This window comes from Astatotilapia calliptera, chromosome 22, assembly GCF_900246225.1.
Source record: "Astatotilapia calliptera chromosome 22, fAstCal1.2, whole genome shotgun sequence".
Taxonomy (NCBI): Eukaryota; Metazoa; Chordata; class Actinopteri; order Cichliformes; family Cichlidae; genus Astatotilapia; species Astatotilapia calliptera.
The window spans coordinates 13560536-13580256 of NC_039322.1; the positions used below are offsets into that span (position 1 = coordinate 13560536).

General features: G+C 40.8%; 1 protein-coding gene across 10 annotated transcripts in view; it reads left to right on the forward strand.

Annotated features, from left to right (window-relative positions):
• The window catches only part of ptk2aa (protein tyrosine kinase 2aa), a 53918-nt gene that overhangs the window by 29150 nt on the left and 5047 nt on the right, over positions 1-19721 (forward strand). For 3 of the 10 annotated variants that reach the window (XM_026157431.1, XM_026157426.1, XM_026157427.1), the window contains 15 exons: positions 4124-4141; positions 7124-7180; positions 8123-8143; positions 9655-9752; positions 9894-9978; positions 10071-10171; positions 10328-10443; positions 10950-11050; positions 11385-11474; positions 11565-11769; positions 12130-12232; positions 12377-12439; positions 13929-14039; positions 15593-15697; positions 19277-19339. In XM_026157431.1, the coding sequence (XP_026013216.1) occupies positions 4124-4141; positions 7124-7180; positions 8123-8143; positions 9655-9752; positions 9894-9978; positions 10071-10171; positions 10328-10443; positions 10950-11050; positions 11385-11474; positions 11565-11769; positions 12130-12232; positions 12377-12439; positions 13929-14039; positions 15593-15697; positions 19277-19339 (1337 nt within the window). Of the gene's footprint in view, positions 1-299; positions 387-4123; positions 4142-6988; positions 7040-7123; positions 7181-8122; positions 8144-9654; positions 9753-9893; positions 9979-10070; positions 10172-10327; positions 10444-10949; positions 11051-11384; positions 11475-11564; positions 11770-12129; positions 12233-12376; positions 12440-13928; positions 14040-15592; positions 15698-19276; positions 19340-19721 lie in introns of those variants that run through there. The other 7 variants (XM_026157429.1, XM_026157436.1, XM_026157430.1 and 4 more) reach the window with 5 other exon arrangements.

Here is a 19721-nt window from a genome sequence, read left to right on the forward strand (position 1 = left end):
GTTTAGGAGGAAGATGAGCAAGAGTCTGCTCATCTTCCTCGAAGCTTCCTCGGCTCCAGCTGTCTTCCCGTTGTTTCATAATTCAGCTTTTTGTTTTTTTCCCCTCTTACTCATTTTCCCCATCATAATCTCATTGTTTTCTCCTCTGTTGGGACAGCCTCTCCCTCTCCGTCATCCACTTTGTTCCTGCTTTCTTTTGTTTACATCTTCTCCCCTCATCTTTCTTCACTCTCTCACATCCATTCACTCTTGTTTTCTCTCTCACACTCTCATCCTCTCCCCCGCCCTATTGGCTGAAGATCTTGTGACATCGATGCCTCCTAAGCCAACCAAGGCGCGGCGTTTCCTCCTCCCCTTTGTCTTCTGTTCAGATTCGCCGCCCAACGGTATCCTCGGCTCTCATTGGACAGTTAGCAGAGGAGCATATCCACAAAATTGTGATGTGGCAGAGTGAAATTCCTGATTTGATGACCGCGCTTACTGAATAACTTCACATAAGGACACACAGACAGTCTTTACAAAACCCACAGTACTGAGGAATGTTAATTAAAATGTTACAGTAATAATATGTGGGTTGTTTAAGTGATTTATGGTATTCATTTAGTGCAGGATGGGTCCAAATATTTGACTCGCTCTTGGTTTGTTTTTTGTGGGGAGAGTTTTTCTACATTTTAGATCTAAAGTAAAAAGTGATTTTATGGCTAAAACACTTTCTGCTCCATCACAATCTGTCCCCTTCTGCTAAACTGTCTTTGACTTCGTTGCCTTGTTGCTTTGACTCATCCAGTCTTACACACACACACACACACACACACACACACACACACACACACACACACACACACACACACACACACTAACCACAATAACAGGTTATGTGATGCTTCGTAACCACACCAATGCTCACTAAAAATAAAAGACTGTAATACAAATTAAAAAACGATTGGACAAATATCTCTGCCTGAGGTTTGTGTATGTTTTTGATGCATTAGGAATTCATTTCGTAGCCATTAGTAACCAGTCTTTACCCCTTACAAGTCTAATGAAGATGGATCTATTCTGTTACTTTCCAACATGTTTTTTTCCCCTATTGTATTGTTGTGAGTAGCAGTAGCATGTGATGACACACAGAGTGAATTGTTATTTCAGGACTCCAGTAAGCACATCTTGCTGGTGAGGTCACAACTGTGTTGTTTTTCATGAATGTTGCGGCCCAAAAGATTTATCATCTGACAAATCCCAAATGTACACTCACTGACCACTTTGTTAGGTACAGCAGGTTGGTTCCAGACTGGGCCTCTTAAGAGCTGCTTTAATTCTTCACGGGATAGATTCAGCAAGGTGCTAGACACATTCCTCTGAGTTCATATTAATGTGATCATGTCAAACACTTGCTGCAGATTTGTGAGCTGCGCATCCATGAGGAGAATCTCCCATTCTGCCACACTCCAAAGCACAAAGGTGCTCTGTTTGCTTGCTTTTGTGACTGTGGAGGATATTTGTGTACAGTCGTCCCTCGTTTATCGCATTAGTTACATTCTAAAAATAACCCGCAATAGGTGAAATCCGCAAAGTAGCCAACTTTATTCTTTACAATTATTATAGGTGTTTTAAAGCTGTAAAACCCCTCACTACACACTTTATACCTTTTTCTCAGATAGGCACGAACATTCTCTCACTTTTATCTCTTGTTTAAACACTCTAAAAGTTCAAACCTTCGTAGAAAAATGAATCCAGTATTATAGAATGGAACCAAAGGCACATGTGGTTGCCTTTGACGGTGCAAAACGTTTCGTCGACATTGTTGTGTTTGTTGGGGAGAAAACTTACAAACATGCAGTACAGCACTTCAGAGTCACACTGCTAGTGATCGAAGATTTATGTCAATTTGACAAGCTGAACGCATTCTGTACTGTACTGGAGACACGGCACGAGGTTGATTGACAATGGTCTACAGCCAATCAGGATGCAGAAGACAATGCGCTGTTAAAAAAAAGAAGGAAAAATTGCACAAAAAAAAAGGTGAACCTCGTTATAGTGAGGGACCGCTGTACAATGAAATTGCTGTTATGTTCAAGAAACAAGTTTGAGATGATTTGAGCTCTGTGACATGATGGTTTATCCCGCTGGAAGCAGCCATCAGAGAATGGTTATACTGTGGTCATAAGGGAACAGACATGGTCAGCGACAATATTTAGTTAAGCTGTGGGGTTTGGTACTAAAAGGACCACACTGTGCCATACAGTGCTATACAAGACAAAATGAATCCATGCTTTTATGTTGTTTACACCAAATTTTGACCCAACTGTCTTAATGTCAGCAGAAATTGAGACTCAGCAGAAAAGGTGAGTTTCCTGTCTTATGTTGGCCAATGCTGGTGAAGTTGTGTGAACTGTAGTGTCAGTTTCCTGTTCTTAGCTGACAGGAGTGGCAACTGGTGAGTTCTCATGCTGCTTCAAGGTTTGACATGTTGTGCATTCAGAGATGCTCTTCTGCATACCTTGGTTGTAACCAGTGATTATTTGAGTCACTGTTGCCTTCTTATCAGCTTGAAGTAGACTAACCATTCTCCTCTGATCTCTGGCATCCACCAGGGATTCTCAGTCAGTGAACTGTCACTCACAGGATTATTTCTCATGTTCAGATCATTCCCTGTAAAGCCCAGAGTTAGTTGTTTAGGGAAATCCCAGTAGATCAGCAGTTAGCAAAATACAACAACCGTGACACAATCAGCATCTCTTAAATCACTTTTCTACCACATTCTGATGCTCAGTTTGAACATCTGCACATCGTCTCGATCATATATGCATGTATAAATGCACTGAGATGCGCACATGTGATTGGCTGATCACAAAATGATCATTAACGAGAAGTTTAACAGCTGTACCTAAATAAAGTGGTTAGTGAGTGTACATGAGAGATGTTGCCTGGTTCTTGGAACCATTTAGAAACACTGTCATCTCATCTTTAAACCAGCACAGCACCCTCCCACATGGTTGTTTCCAGTACTCTTAGCACTGTCTGTAGCAGAGTAGCGTATAGCAGAGCAGTGTCAACAAGTCAAGCTGCTAACTGTTTGTTCAATGCTAGAAAGTTACTAAACACTCATCCCTCATTTTCCTTTAATGCTAATGCTTTTAGCAACATGGGGAAGCTGCTATACTAGAAGGACTCATGGATTTTATTGGATGTTACACATCTACCAGAATCCCATCGCTCTATTCTGTGTACGTGTCAGTTGCGTGATATCCTGGATGGGTCATAATGCTGACCTCATGTCTCCAAGTGTCGCGTTGGCAGCTGTCATCAGTAACTAAAAAGACGGCTCGGAGAAACGAGTGTGAGAGTCTGGACAGCAGCTGCTTCATAGCCGAAACCTTTAAAAATCATCCAAACTTTTCCAAATGTGATAAACAGACCTGATAAATGCAACGCTTGGAATTTCAAGCTCAGCGTGTTTTAGTAAAACTCGCAAAAACAGCTTGTAAACTTTTACTCTCTTATATGCATTCAAAACTTTTCCACATTTCCCAGTTAAGATGGAAAAAATATGAAAAAAGCCAAAAATAATAAAGCGAAAAGTTGTCACTGGGGGCGTTCTCTTGTTCTAAGAATTGAGTGAGAAAATGAGGTATGTGAGAAACCTTGATCAGTTGTAACTGCCTGCTCACTGTATCCGTTCTTCCAATGAAACTCGCATATTAAACACAGCTGCATCCCCTGTCTGCTCACTGTAATTAACTCCCCAGCTCACATGCTTACAGCTTGACACACAGAACATACTTTATTGACACCACATTGGACTTATTGTCACTGTTTTCTACACATGTGTATTTTAACTGTACATGAGCCTGCACAGCATTAATTGAAGGAGATGTTAACGTTGCATTTTTTCCCCCTTCATTAGATTTTGGATTTTAACTAACTGCCCGCTGATTGTTTGGCTTTGCAGATCCTGCAACATCACCGTGTTGTTTCATGGCATGTCATGCTCTAACCTCTCTTCTCTCTCTCTCTCTCTCTCCTCTCTGCTCTGCCTCCTGCTTCTCTCTCTCTCTCGCTGCTGTTTGTCGTCCTCCTTCTCTGCTGTCCCGTTTCCTGCATGCTCTCCTGGACCCTGCAGAAGATCTTAGTGGGGATGGTAAAGTTATACTGTTGTTTATAATCTTTTGTTCTTATGTTCCTTCTTCCTAGTCCTCCTCCACCAAAACACTGCACTCTCCTGGGAAAGGGGAGTGCACGTTGTGGTGGTGTGAGAGAGAAAGTGTGTGTGTGAGTGCGGTATATGTGCTTTGTTGTGTGAATATTGTGTAATGTAATTTTAATACAAAATGATTGGATACATGGATAAATAACCTGTAAGCAAGAGTAGCATGCGATTTTATTATTGCATGTTTAAGTTGAGTGTTTGTGTGATTATCTCCTATTATTGTCTTCAAAGCCGAATGTCTGCTTTCATCCGGAAGGGACACCAAAAACAGAATTTGTGTATTCAGTGGTGTTTTCTCTTTACGGGAACGTCTGCAGCTGCTTCTCTCTGTCGTTCTCCACACACACACACACACACACACACACACACACACACACAATTGGCTACACATATGCAAAATCGTGCACACGTGTACTCTTGCGCGTTCATGCACACACTTGCACACTCACGGAGAGGAGTTGGGAGAGGCTTGCTGGATTCGAGAGCGGGTGCATTCCTGGCTATAATGGGCCAGCTAGATCGCACACATACACACAAATTCCCTCTCTACCGAAAGCTGAAATGCAGAGTTAGGCCTCTCAAGCTTAGAAAGGGTTGTTTCTGTAGAACACATCCCAAACCACACTGGGGTTTAATATGCAGAGTGATACAGAGTGACCTCTTAGTAAAAACTAAAACCATTTCTTTCATAGACTCAGACAATTTATGCAAGCTACACAAAATACTTAAAAAACTAGAGTGTAGCTTTTATCCCCAACTGGATTTTATTGGATTTTTGTACATGTAAAAACGTGAAGAAAAAAAGTAAAATGCAAAAATGAACAGGTATTCTGTTAGTACATTTTTTTTAAATCAACGACTCAGAATCAGCTTTTGCCCAACAGTTTATCTAATGATCAAATCAAGATGATTTTAATAAGCCTCTAAATGTTGTTTCGTTCCCCTCTTGCGAAATATAAGTCATGCGTAGCAATGGTTAAATAAATGGATGCCTGTTTAATTAAAAGGTTTTTCTTAGCATCTTGCAAAAATAGGGAAATGTGTTCTATAATAGCAGTAACAATGACATTTGTACTACAGTCACACAAGGGAAAACAGTGGTTGAAAACCGCGGCATGCCCAAAATTATTGCAATTGTGTCCAATGAGCAAGCAATCTCATTGCCTTTGAAATGGGTGCTTCAGAGATGCGGATCAAGTCTGCAGCCACTTGTAGTCGGCTGCTGCTTTCCAAGAGATTTTGGCGCATTTGCTGCCAGTTTGAGATTGAATGTGGTGAAGCTGGTAGGTTATTAGTAACAATATGGTGATAAACTGGTAAAAGTTAAAAATCTGTTGGTGTTGACACACACACACACACACACACAGAGAAATTTATTCATATTTAACTGTTATTAATTCACACTTACATTCCACAGTATTAATGTAGACTGTGAATGTGCTACTTACATTCACAGCACAGCAAGAACCACAAGATTCAAGATTGAAACAGAAATTTCTCCACAAAGAGTGTTCTAGTTGTTGCAGGAGAGCAATTTAACTGTAAAGTAACACGAGCGCTCAGCAAGCTTGTTTTTATATAGGATTATAACTAGAGCCAGTGGAGGCCCCTGTTGCAAAGACAAGGGACATATTCCACATATTGCACACATACTGACTCTGATTGATTGCAGTATGCTAGCAATCTGTGTTTATAAATTAGACAGCAATCATTTGGAAACCTTCTCCAATCTGTCGTGGACGTTTTAAGTTCTTGGACAGAGTCAGGATAGGTGTTTCCCCCCCCCCCCCCTAGATTCTGTGTTTTATGTAAAGCTAACAGCTAACCACACAAATATCAGAGTTTTTATCAATCACATTATGCGACTCTGAGCAAATATACACGTTCCACAATATTCAAATATAACTTTGCTCACTAATAGAACAAAATAAGTGCAGTTTATGTTGTCAACCATCCGGTGTATTGTTTGGCCCGCCTTATTTAAAATGACTATGCAGCTAGCCCGTAGTTCCTCTACAAGTCTGGCTTCAGAGACTTTTCCTGAGAAAAGCAGCCACAGGCTTTAGAAAAGGATTTTTGATTAAATTTAGGAACACATTTCCCACAGTCCCTGATAAATCCCGAGCAGAGCTGCGAGGGGAGCAGGACAGCAGATGTTTGACTCTTGTTTCCAACAGCTGAGTCTGCACACTGATTTTATTTTAAACGCCGCCATCTGGTTAGGATTGACTCGGTCCATGTTTCCCCGTCTTTTTTCTTCTTCTTCTTCTTCTTCTTCCTCCTGGCTCTCTTCTCTCTCTGGCTATCTGTCTGATTCTGCACAGATTTCACCCTAAATACTACCATCTGCTCCCATGACAGCTAGACCCAACATTGCTCCTTCCTCTTCTGTGCATTTCTCCCTCAATGCTTCTTCCTCTTCACTGAGTTTTCAACTAGTCTCCTTACTGTTTTGCCTTTCATTTTCTGTTTGTCCCTGCTTTGTGTCTTCATCTCATCTCTTTTACTTTTCTTTACCTCCTCCTCCTCCTTCTCCTCTACCGCCACCACAGTAAGTCCCTCCCTGCAAACCAGCTGCTCTCACACAGACAGATATTCACAACACATGCTCAGCTGACGCTATCCGCCAAGTGTTTTTGTGTGTGTGTGTGTGTGTGGGTGTGGGTGTGTGTGTGTGTCTGTGTGTGAAAGAAGGCGAGAGAAAGGCAGAGCAAGAAGCTACGTGGGTGTTTCTCTGCTCGGGAGTTGTTCAAACTCTGAGTTAGCTTCATGCTTTAAGTTTAGGGTGGGTTTCTTCTCGGGTGTTTGTGTCATGGACCCTTCTTAACGGTAAACCAGTTTTTGTGTCATCATTTGTACCAAGTGTGTTTTAATGTCTTGCTATTGTGCGTGTGTGTGTGTGTCATGTTTCAGAAACCGATGACTATGCAGAGATAGTTGATGAAGAGGACACCTACACCATGCCCTCAAGTAAGTCACTTATTCAGTTTGCTCTCTTTCTAAACTCATTTGTACTTAAGGACTCTTAAGAACTCAGCTTCTGTTGCACTGGCACACGGCGGCTATAAATTTCTCGTACTCAAACAAACGTTAATTTCATTCTGCTCCCTAATAAGCGAGGTTGTGGTGTGAATCGCTTCCAAGAAACACACTCGCACAACGAACCCGAGGAGTTGCATTAAACCGCGTTTGGTTAGGCAGCAGCTATCAAATTCTGGCCGGTTTTCCTTCATCCTTTCTAAACAGCAGAGACGCTAAAGGCCGCAGCTTGTGCCATGTACGTGTGGTCATGGAGACGCATCACATCTGTCGGATTCATTCATGCGTTTGTCAAAAGCCTGAATGTGCTGGTTTGTTTGGCTGTAGTTCTGTAAGTAGTCGTGGCTTTAGCTCCATTATTTTTAATGTGGCTGTTTTGGCCAGTTCAGAGTACTTATGTGTTTGATTGTGCGGCCAACTTTGAAAATGGACTGTTCTCTTTCCCCCCACAGTCTTTTTCTATCTGTATCTGTCTTGGCTCTTTCTTTCTTTCTTTGTCCTTTTTTTTTGCTTTGCTTTGCTTTTTTTGGTCTCCTTTAGGAGACTTCCTCTAATCAGACTCACTGCAGACATATTTTCCTATCCTGTGTCTGACTTTGTATGTGTGTCCATGTCCTACCGGCTGCTGAATGTATAAAATAAATCTGTAAAACGGTAACAGCTGGAGAGCAAGCTTAGATCTTTGAATTATTCTGTGGCGGTATCGACAATTATCAGATAATGAGCAAAGTTGGCCAGTTATTGTTGTCTGCGCACGTTTGTGTGTTTGTTTTCTGAGCTAGTTTCAATCTTAAAGCTGCTGCCTGGCTCTCCCCCCGTCTCTTCATCTCCATCTCTTTCTCTCTTCCTCTTTCCCCCCCATCGCCAACACAGTGAGCTATGGAGTAGTTGAAGGTAAAACTCCCTCTCTCTCTTTCATTCTCTCTCGTTATTTTTCTTTTCCAGGAATCGTAGTGTTTTACATCGTAGTGTTTTTGACCATGACCTCCAGTAAGCGCATTGAAAAGCCAGTAATGAATAAGCATTAGCTGTTTATTTGATCTTTAACACCTGGAAAAGAAAAAAAAAGACTTAAATTGTTGTTGAGTTTTGTTTTGGCTTTTTCTTTTCTTTTCTTACTCAGTGGTATTTTTTATCTTGTAGATCGCAGCTCGTAAAGGTGAACTCGGGCGTCGGAACTGAGCGAGAGCCAATCCATAAACAAATCATTATGCTTCAGTACATATAACACTTTGTACTGAAGTACACTAATAAGTCAATCAGAACTTGGGAACATGAAGTAAAGGCAGACCTCTGGAACAACCTAACAGCATTTGTTGTGTTTTGGCTTGGCTCTCCTTGCACCATCCTGCTGTTATCGTGTCTTTACTACTTTTTAAAATTTGTTTCTTTTTAAATTGTGTTTTGTGGTTATGGTTCTTTCACAACTTCTTTTATGTTTGAAGAAATTATTAATTTCCTGAAAGTGAATATCAGTGTGGTTTTAATTACAGTAAATCTTTCATAATGGAATGTGTGTTTGGTTACTGCTGAACTGGTTTTGTTTGGGTTGGTTGAATCCAAACAACAGAGCTCTGTTTAGCCTGACGGACAATTAAACTTGTAAAGAATAAGTTCCCGATGGTGAACGACCCCAATAAACCTTTTCAACTTGAGCTTCCTGCGGTTAGTTGGCAACTGACATTACTACACCGCCGCAGAAATGCTTCCGGGCTTTTTCAGCAAGGCGGAAATATTAATAACGCTTTAATGTTAAAAAAACAAGCAGTTTCTCTCCAATCCTTCTGGATACACTCTGTGAAAGTTAGGGTTAGATGCAGGCACTGACTTCATCAAGCAGTGTTTAGTTTCAGTCCGTATGAGAGGTGCTCAGAGATCTCCAGACTTTTTCCCAAATTGAAATTCTTTTTCACAACTACTTGATCGTATTTTTCCCCGCAGTTTCTCTGCAACATCACTACAGACGTCATTAGAGGAACAAGTGCATTATACTGGGACACTCGTGTGCATGTTCATGTTGTATGTTGTTGGTGTGTTTGCAGATCTGTGTTGCAGCGTGCATGTTTTACCATTGATCTAGTTAGAGGGGAAGAGGCTTGATCCAGGTCCTACTGTTTTAGGTTTGTTGTAAAGTGAAACTAGTGCCAATGGATGGGGTTTGCCTAAAAGGGCAGCGTAAGACTGCCAGAATGATAGAAATAATTTAAAACTAACTTAGAAGCATATCGTGGAAACTTTTCCACAATAAACTATCTAAATATATATATTTATCTTGCTTAAACCTCATCCATGGTGTTGAAATAAATGCCACATGTGACAGGTTCTTGCTTTTTTTTCATCCACTGAAAATGCCCTTACTTCCTTCCCTATTCTTTTTCCTTTCCTCTTCTTACTCTGCCTCTCAGCGCGGGACTATGAGATCCAGAGGGACAGGATAGAGTTGGGCCGCTGCATTGGAGAGGGTCAGTTTGGAGATGTACACCAAGGAGTCTACAACTGTCCAGTATGTGAAAACACACCAACATGCGCACCTCTCTGTTAATGCGTGTGGGCCAAAAGGCTTGTACAGTCTTGCTGTGTTATTTCGGCGAGCTTTACAGTGTATCATCTGTTAACTCCTGTCTTGTGTGCTGTTTGTTTGCAGGACAAAGCATCTCTAGCTGTCGCCATTAAGACCTGTAAGAACTGTACCTCTGACAGCGTCAGAGAAAAGTTCCTGCAAGAAGCACGTAAGATGCAATTTTGTGTGTTTGTCAGTGTGTCTCACATCACATTAGCATTAAATGCATGATGATGCTATTACAGTCTTTTTTCCTTGCAGTGACAATGCGTCAGTTTGACCATCCTCACATTGTTAAGCTGATCGGCGTGATTACAGAGAACCCGGTGTGGATCATCATGGAGCTGTGTACTCTTGGAGAGGTAACCCTCATACTGTGTGTGTGGGATAATCTTGGTATTCGAGTTCTCTTGAGATGGCAAGAGCCATAAAAAGCTCAGTCTTGGTATGTCAGCGTGGTTCATCTTTTAACAGTGCCTCTGTCATTTCCTCCCTTTGTTTTCTCTCTCTGTCAACAGTTGCGCTCGTTCCTTCAGGTGAGGAAGTACAGTCTTGACCTGGCCACGCTCATCCTGTATGCTTACCAACTCAGCACAGCTCTGGCCTACCTGGAGAGCAAACGCTTTGTACACAGGTAAACACACACACATATGCTTCTGTAGCCTGATTGAGGTGGGGGGGAGTGGAGGGCTCAGACTATTAGTGCCAACACCACAGATTATACTGAAATTGAATTAAAAAGGCATTTTCAACTACACGAACACCTGCAGGACTTTCAGTTTCTTATATAATCTCAAAACATATAAAAGTGCAAAATTATATTTCCTTTAATGACAACATTCTCTGAAGATCTTCCCACATTCACCCTGCCTTGTTACAATTTTACCAGTTTACTCAACAGTGAGATTTCCGACTCATGAATCATCATTTTGCATCACAAATGACAGTTGGGGTGTTACACAATCGGATGCACATATGTCACAAATGAAGCATTACATTGTGAGTCTGTGAGTGTGCGTGTGTAAGGATAATATATTATGTTTCATAAATATAATGTTACAGTTACACACGGATCACAGCAGTAGGTTTTAAGTTTTCTTTTTTCCTGCTTTTTAAAAAAAAAAAAAAAAAAAAAAATAGGGATATAGCAGCTCGCAACGTGTTGGTCTCTGCGGTGGACTGTGTGATGCTTGGAGACTTTGGTCTATCACGATACATGGAGGACAGCTCTTACTACAAAGGTAATGAAACAATAAAACGTTCAGTCGGATTTTAAGTATCCTTAGAGTTTCTGTGTAATTTCCACATTAACAGGTGTGTAAAAAGGCTCCTGTGAATTCTATAAAATGGGGAAACAAAGAAAGTGCAATGCTGACCTGAAACCAGCCAGTAGTCTTAGTTTAAATAACATTTAGCTGCCAGTGCGTTACCACCATCTACTGGTGACATCACGTTATATCAGCTGTTCTCTGTGTTACCAACTCATTGCAGCCTTTTTGTTGAAACACTAACTGGTGATAAATTTTTCTATTCTCTGCCTTAGTGCTTATCTCTGTGTCTGTGTTTGTGTCTCAGCTTCTAAAGGTAAACTTCCCATAAAGTGGATGGCTCCTGAATCTATCAATTTTAGGAGATTCACGTCTGCAAGTGACGTCTGGATGTTCGGTGAGTTTTTTTTTTCTAATCCAGCGCCACTGTATGATGATGTGATTCATCACTGTAGGTGACTTTTGCGTGTCTGCGTCTCCCCCATAGGTGTATGCATGTGGGAGATCTTGATGTACGGCATCAAGCCCTTCCAGGGGGTGAAAAACAATGACGTGATTGGCAGGATAGAAAACGGGGAGCGCCTGGCGATGCCTCCCCAGTGTCCGCCCACCCTCTACAGTTTGATGACCAAATGTTGGTCATATGACCCCAGCAAGCGTCCGCGATTCACTGAACTCAAAACACAACTCAGGTAAAAAATAAACATAAAAAAAGTATTAAAACTATTAATAATTTAAAAAAATGTTTACATGCTTATTTAATTAATGAGGTAGTTTAAAGGTAGTTTTTAATAATTTGCTTTAGGTGTAAAACTTTGATGTTGTTGCCATAATAGAGATGGCCTCTGTCTCAATCTGACCCCATGGAGTTTTTCTTCTTCTTCCTTTTCATTAAGTTTAATTAGTACTAAAAACATGACATTGTTTGTTTTAATTTCTCTAAAAATCTTTGACTTTCAGTACATTGGTCAAGATGAAATAGTGCACTAAACCAAAAGAGTGCATGACCGCTCAATTCAATTTTCTCTCTGCCAATGTTTTAATTTCTGAAGCACGATACTGGAGGAAGAGAAGCTCCAGCAAGAAGAGAGACTCCGAATGGAAATGAGGAGACAAGTCACCGTTTCATGGGACCCAGATGAAGCACCACCTAAAGTAAGAATCAATGACTGTTTGTGCTCGATCTGCCTTTTTGAAATCATTTGTTTCCCATCCTCCCATACCCTTGTTATTTCTTGTATGTCTGTGCAAGTCTTTGTTGTGGCTGATTAACACAAATGGTTTTCTCCGTGTTTGTAGCCTAGCAGACCAGGTTACCCCAGTGAAGGCTTCGTCAGCAACTCCCCGCACAACCACTTCCCGGTAAACAGCACACAGAAGCACACAGATCTTCATCAGTGAGGAACCTGTGCGTTCCTGTTCTGCCTTATTCAGATTCAGCTGTCCTGGGAAGCACTACAGAGATAGATAGTGAGCTAGATGCTGTAAGACCTAATGTGGACAATGACAGTCCATTAATATATAAACCACTCCTTGTTAATGACTGACATCTATGCAGTCTGATATACTCTGCCATTATCTTAAACTGTGGTGAGCATAGTTTCATTGCACCTGACGAAGGTCACTTTGACCCACATGACATTTTACATCATCTGTGAAAAGATGGTTGAAAAAATGGCTTTTTCCAAGCATCTGCACACAGCTGTACATGCCGTAAGCAGTTACACAATTCTGTTGTTTCAAAACTGTCCTCCCCAATTTGTGTTAGATATTTACAAAAAGCAAAACAAAAAAGAAAAGTTGCTGCCAAGACAAATCTTTGGTCACGACTGAGCAAAAAATGCGAAAGGAAAACAATTCAGTCACCAGTTTCAAAAACAAACCTGTAAATGATATTCTGTAACACTAAAACAAAACAAAAAAATCTGTAAGGTTGTACAAATCAGCTCTAAGCGTGAATGCTGTCATCACAATAAGGCCAACCCAATAAAGTCTGTGTTAAGTCTGGAGTAGCTCTGACTGTCAGGCACACACTGCTGCATGTGTCTGAGTCAAAGAGAGACATGCAAGGACAGAAAGAGTTTGAGTGCAGTTATTCTTCTCCTCATAAACCAGGCAGACAGCAGGCATTTCCTGTAGTGCTAAAAGCCGCGTACTCGTGGACAAACACACACGGGCGCGCACACACAAACGCACACTAACAAATCAAAGCCACTCTTCAGCTCCTGGCAGCAAGCTTTTCTTTGGTCCTTATAAGGAGTGCGTAATTCAAACTGCCATTTAAGCCTAACTTGATAACATCGGACTTTAGATTAGCATCTGTATATTTCTGCATGCATTGCACACTAGACTGAGGTTTAAAGTGCATTTGAAGAGATTTTAACACTTTCTGAATCCATTTGCATGCCCGTCAGTGAAATAGTTACTGGCTTTGGTAGTGGTTTTTCATAAGTATTCATTGATTTCCTGGTGTTATTCTTATGTCGGTAGATCTCTGATTGTTTTGCCATCATCTGACTGGTTTAGAGCGTCTTTAAAAGCAGACTTTTTGTGAAAACGTAGACGTGGAAAGTTGAATGATAATCAAAGTTTTCTCTTCTGCTATTTTATTATCTGTGAATCCTTCGTCTTTTATGTCTTTGAGTCCCCATTTTCTCATTATTTCTTTCTATTGACGTCATTCTCTTTCCTACCAACACTGTTTTAGAGATAAAACTCTTAAATCTTCTAGTAACATAGAGCCAGATGTTGCAAAAGAGGAAGAACTTTACACTGCTTGTTTGTTCATAAATATTTTTGATTGTTTTCTTTGTCTGATTTTCTTTTCCACTTTCAATCTGTCCTCCTCCAGCAATCAGCCCATGGTGGTGTAGGTGGAGGAGTTGGAGGCAGCTATCCTCCTACTGATTCCTGGAATCCGCACAGACCTGAACATACTGCACCATGGAGCCCGAATATGGAGGTGTGCACCCACAAATGCATTTGACACAGAACTTTCACCAGTCAAACATGAATTTGTGTAACATCTCAGCCACTCACTGAACCCACTGTCGTAACTGTTTGTTGAATTTTTGCCTCATATCAAACACAGAAAACACATAGTGGTTAAAGCAGTTATGACCTGCATATGTGTTCTGTTTGGTTGCCAGGCGAAGCTAAAATTAAATCTCAAGATTTGTATCTGTGTGTTTGTGTGTGTGTAATTTACTTTTCGTTTTAGGCAACCTGAGCTGGTTACAGCACAGTAGTGCGGGACATGCACTTGAATTTTTCTGCAGTTTCTTTTCCAAGCAGACCAAACAAAGTGCTTCGTGCTAAGGAATCGTGTAACGGCATTTAAGAAATGTTGAACTACTGTCTTTCAAGCATTTTTATCAAACTATGAACAGTCATGTATGGGGGAAATAAGAGGTTTTGACAGGACTCTTGATGTAAAATGTTAAAGTTCATGACAGTACAATTAGAAAAAAAGGATTATTTGGAAGGATTTCCAGGAAAAAGCCTATTCTCTTTAAAAAGAAGATAGCAGTATGACTTGCATCTGAACAGTCCATACTTATGGAACAATGTCCTTTAGACAGCCTAAAGTGGATGTTATGTTTCAAAGTTATGTTTGGGCCATAATTCATCGAACATTTCTTTTTTTTTTTCTTTTTTTTTTTTCTTTTTTTTAGCAGTTACAGGATCTGGGCAACTTGCCGAACTCCTCTGTAAAACAAAGTATTCTGTGAGGCTACCTGTCCATCATTAAACCGGACAATAATCCCAAGCACAACAGCAAATCTTTGTAAGAAAGGACGAAAAACAAAAGTTCCAATGCCCAAGTCAATGTCCAGACTTTGAAATTTGAAATGATGTGGTGGGACCTTAAGAGAGCTGTGAATAAACAAATTCCCGTAAAGCCCAATGAACTGAGGAAAGTCGTACAGAAAATGCTTATTAAAAGTTATTGCAGCTAAAGCAGGTTCTACAAAGCTACTGAATAATGGGGTGTGCTTAGTTTTTCCACAGGACTGACTAATTATAATCATTAACCCTTGTATGGTGTTCGGGTCTGTGAGACCCGTGTTCAGTTTTTTTCAAAAGAAAAATTAAACAAGTAATTATTTTTTCACGTGTAAATGTGTTGTGTCTTTCCACTCACTCCACTTGATTATTAACTGATTATTTATAACATTTTATATAAAAGAAAACGAGAAGCACATTAATTCATAAATTGTGATCTAACAAAGGTAAAGGGAAAAAATTACATGTTTGCTGTTCATATGTCTGTAATTGGGATGAAGTAAAACATCTGTTGAGTAATTTAACATAAAATTGTTTGATAGTGTTAATTTGGAAAGCCAAAACTCTAGCGGGTCCACCAGACCCATGAACACTGGCTGAGTAACAAAAATACGAACACCACACAAGGGTTAAATCACGATAAGCAAGATTTATTCCTTCACTGCTACGTCTTGATAACAAGGCGCACCTAAGGACCTTTTTTTCCTCTCTCTCTCTCTCTTTCTACAGGACATTGGGTGTGTAGGTCAGGCTCTGATGGAGGAAAGGCTGATGATGCAGCAGCAACAGATGGAGGATGACCAGCGGTGGTTGGAGCAGGAGGAGAGCTTCATGGTAATTAAATTATACAGACTCATAGTGGCTGCATTTAAATATTCCCTCCTATTTTAGTTTTCTACATTGCCACTAGTGTTTTTTTTTTCTTTGTCACATCCATAGTGAAGATTATGAATCCAAAGCAAAATAAACTGGGGTAAGCAGGGCTTCAGTTGCCCCTTAAGTCAGCTAACCAAACCAGCATTATTTGTCTCTTTTCAGTATTAACATATGTGGCTTATTTATACTTTAAAAAGCAAACAAAAGACACAAATAAATTCAATTCCATTTTATTTATATAGCACCTAATCACAACAAGAGTTGCCTCAGGGCACTTTATATTGTAAGGTAAGACTACAATAATACAAAGAAAACAGAGAAATCCCCAACAAGCCGCTATTAGCAAGTGCTTTGGTGACAGTGGGAAGGAAAAACCTGCAGCAGCATCAGGGACAAGGAGGGGCGGCCAGCTCCCATGACCAGTTGGGGGTGAGCGACTGAAGAGAGGACAAAAACATGCTGTGGAATAGAGCCAGAGATGAATAATAACTAATAATTAAATGCAGAGCGGTGTATAAACACAAAGTGAAAAAGGTAACTGAAGAAGAAACACTCAATGCATCATGGGAATCTCTAAACTAAGGAAGAAATCAAGGTCACCTGATTCAACCCTGACTATATGGTTTATCAAAAAGGAAAGTTTTAAGCCTTATCTTAAAAGTAGCAACAGTATCTGTCTCCCGAATCCAAACTGGAAGCTGGTTCCACAGAAGAGGGGCCTGACAGCTGAAGACTCTGCCTCCCATTCTACTTTTAAATCCTCTAGGAATCACAAGTAAGCCTGCAGTCAGAGAGTGGAGAGCTCTAATGGGCTGATACGGTACTATAAGGTCATTAAGATAAGATGGGACCTGAGTATTCACCTGATTATTCAAGACCTTGTGAAGAGCATGTGAGGAGCAGGATTTTAAATTTAATTCTGATTTAACAGGGAGCCAGTGAAGAGATGCCAGCATAGGAGATATCTGCTCTCTTCCTTGTCACTGTCAGTACTCTTGCTGCAGATAAAATAAAGGCATATTTTACAACAGCAAATCATTTTGATTGCGAAATGGAACAAAAATCCAAATAAATACTTTATGAAGATGTAAATATAAAATTAGTGAGAGATTTTTTCCCACTTGGTAAACCCTCTTCGTGTCCACTGTTGTTGCCAGACGAGCTGCAGAATGTCTTTTTCAGATCTTTGAACTGGCTCAGTTGTGCATGCTTGATTTATCTCATCAGACACTGAGAAATCCCCAAAAAGGAGCCAAAATACTGCTTTTGCAAAACAAGTCTGTTTTTCTCCTCTGCTCAGGTCAGATTGTTTCTCTGCTTGTCTCGATGGCCTGTTTTTCAATTTTAAGACAAATGTTGGAGAGCTGAAAGGCAGTGAAAAAAAATCAAGCATGAGTAATGAGCGCTGGGGAGTTGCTGGGTTGGCCTGTCATGTTTAACATGATTTCCTGTTCTACTGCTTCATAGACCAGGAAATCTGTCAGGGCAGATATGACGGGCTGAATGACTGATATCTTGTTTGTTAGCTGACACCAGGGGTGGGTTTTTTTTGTTTTGTTTTTTGTTTTTTTTCTGGATACTTTATATACCTCGCTGCACAAACCTTGAGGACCTTGGACCCCTGGGGAAATTAACACCCAGATTAATGGCAAAGGGGGTGGACCTGAGGGGCACCTTTTAACCTTTCATTTTATGACTTGTTTCTCACTCATGTAATTAGTGGACAGGTTTGGATGTACCACCTGAATCACAGCCACCTCAAGCATTTTTTCAATAAAAGCTTTAACAGCCACGTTTTCGAAATCTCATAAAGAGGGACTGACTGGCACTCACTACCCAGAGCATGGATGTAAAAACCAAAATTGCTCCCTACAGATTCTCTGCTGAGCTGAAGCTAATCTGATAGTATCTTGGTTCCAGCAGCTGAAAATGTAACAATAGACATAGATTTAATCGCAAGGTAGTGTGCTTTAAAATCAATAGTGCTGTAGATTAAAACCCACTGTCCACAGGATTTGTGTCAGCTGCAGGGTCAGTCAGTGAGCAGGTAGTATTACAAAGCCTGTTTGAAGTCTAGTTAAATTAATATTCTGACGTGTATGCCACTGTGACCCTGCCAGGAATGCGATAAAAAACGTTCACATGATATTCTCAGCAGATTAATAGTAGTGAAACTGTTATAAATTTCACATTAAAACCAAATGTGTGTTTGAGCTCTTTAGAAGTGCCTCGTGCTATCTGTTTTTCTTTCTTGGGAGCTGACCTTCATAATATTTGCTGGTGCAGATTGAAATCCATTTTTAAACCTAGTCTTTTGCAGGTGTAGTTTAAATGCTTGCCTCTAATTAGCAACACATTCCTGCACAGAGTGCATGTGATCAGTGATGTGTTGACTTCTGGTCTAAAGTCTGAGTGAACCTTAATCTCCAGTGGCAGCTGTTGTGGCCGTTACTCCTGCCTAAAATCATTCTTGAACCATGTTCAGCTGGAGAAGTCAAGTGAAAGCTGCTGTCGTACGTTTGAAAGAAGCAAGTGGAATTTTTGCTGTGAGGGGAAACGAGCGCTGGATTCGGGATATGCAGGCTAACTTAATGTAGAATATGTGCTGGAAAATTACAGAAGTAATAAAAGAGCTTAAGGCAAAACAGGCAAGTAAATTTGATGTGTGAGTTCAGGCTCATCAGGAGAGTGGAAGAAGGGAAAGAGAAAAGCAAAGAGAGGAGGACAGAGGGAGGGAGAAAGGAAGTGGGATTGGCAAGAGCGAGGGAGAGGGAGGAATGAACAAGGAGTCGCCCGTCAGAAAGAAGGAGCGAGAGAAACAGGAGGAGATCCAGAGAGATGGAAAGAGTGGGAGGGAGAAAAAGAGAGGACAGTGAGGCAGTTGGATCTTTTTCTCTTTAGGATTTAGTCTCTGTGCCCAGCGGAGCTTTTCTTCCTCTGGAAAAACTTTTTCTCCTGCCTTTTCCTTCTCATCCAGTCGTCTCTGACTCAGGTTTTCTCTCTGTCTTTTGCAAACTTCTGCATTTCTTTGTGCTGTCTACCGTCAGTTTCTCTATGACTTGAGCTGCTCCATCTTTTATCGCCCCTTCTATTAAACTTTCGATCCTTACACCCGCCCTTCTTTCGATGGCCTCCACTCTCTGCATTCCTCCGCCTGACTTCATCAACCTATATTCTCCCAGGATGCATCTCTTCAAGGCGTGCTTCACCAAAACGGTACTGGAACAGAAAGCGAGGGGATGCTGGAACTATTCAGTCGTGTAGTGATCTCTTTGTGAGCAGGGCTGGTTTTTTTTGATTGTCGCTGCTAATATTTTAATTTTGCAAAATCAGTTTTGCTTTTAAATTGTGATGCTTGGTTAGGAAATGAAATGATTTTGCAGCAGTTTTTATGAATTACAAATAAAATGTTACATATTTTATTCTTTTGCTGCAATGCCTGGTACAATGTGCATATATTTCTGTATAAAATATATATATTTATGGCTTTTATATTTAATCCTTTCTAATCCATTGTATGTCTGTGTCTCCCTGCAGAAGGCGGAGTCCAGAAACAGCAGAGGGAGCGTCGACAGGGAGGACGGCACACTACAAGCACCGGTCAGTCTATGTGTGTGTGTGTATGTGTGTGTGTGTGTGTGCTTTGACATTTTAAAATTGGATTCACTTGTGGTTTCGTTGAGCTGTGGAGCATGGTTGGACAAATGCTTGTGGTGCTAAGAAAAACGTAATAGAGAGGTAGCAGAGAGATGATTATAAAAAAAGGGGGAAAAGCAGAGAAAAGCTCAAAGAAAGAGAACCAGAGTGAGGCAGAGGGGAACGCGTTCAGACAAACGGAGAGGAAATGCAGACGGCGGGAGAAGAGAAAGTATTTCAGTCTGTAAGCCATGAAGGGCACTGCCTACATACCGACCACTTGACCACAGAGGACACATGGGAACTTTAAAGGCAGAAGAACTGGACGTTAACTGTACCCAAGGGT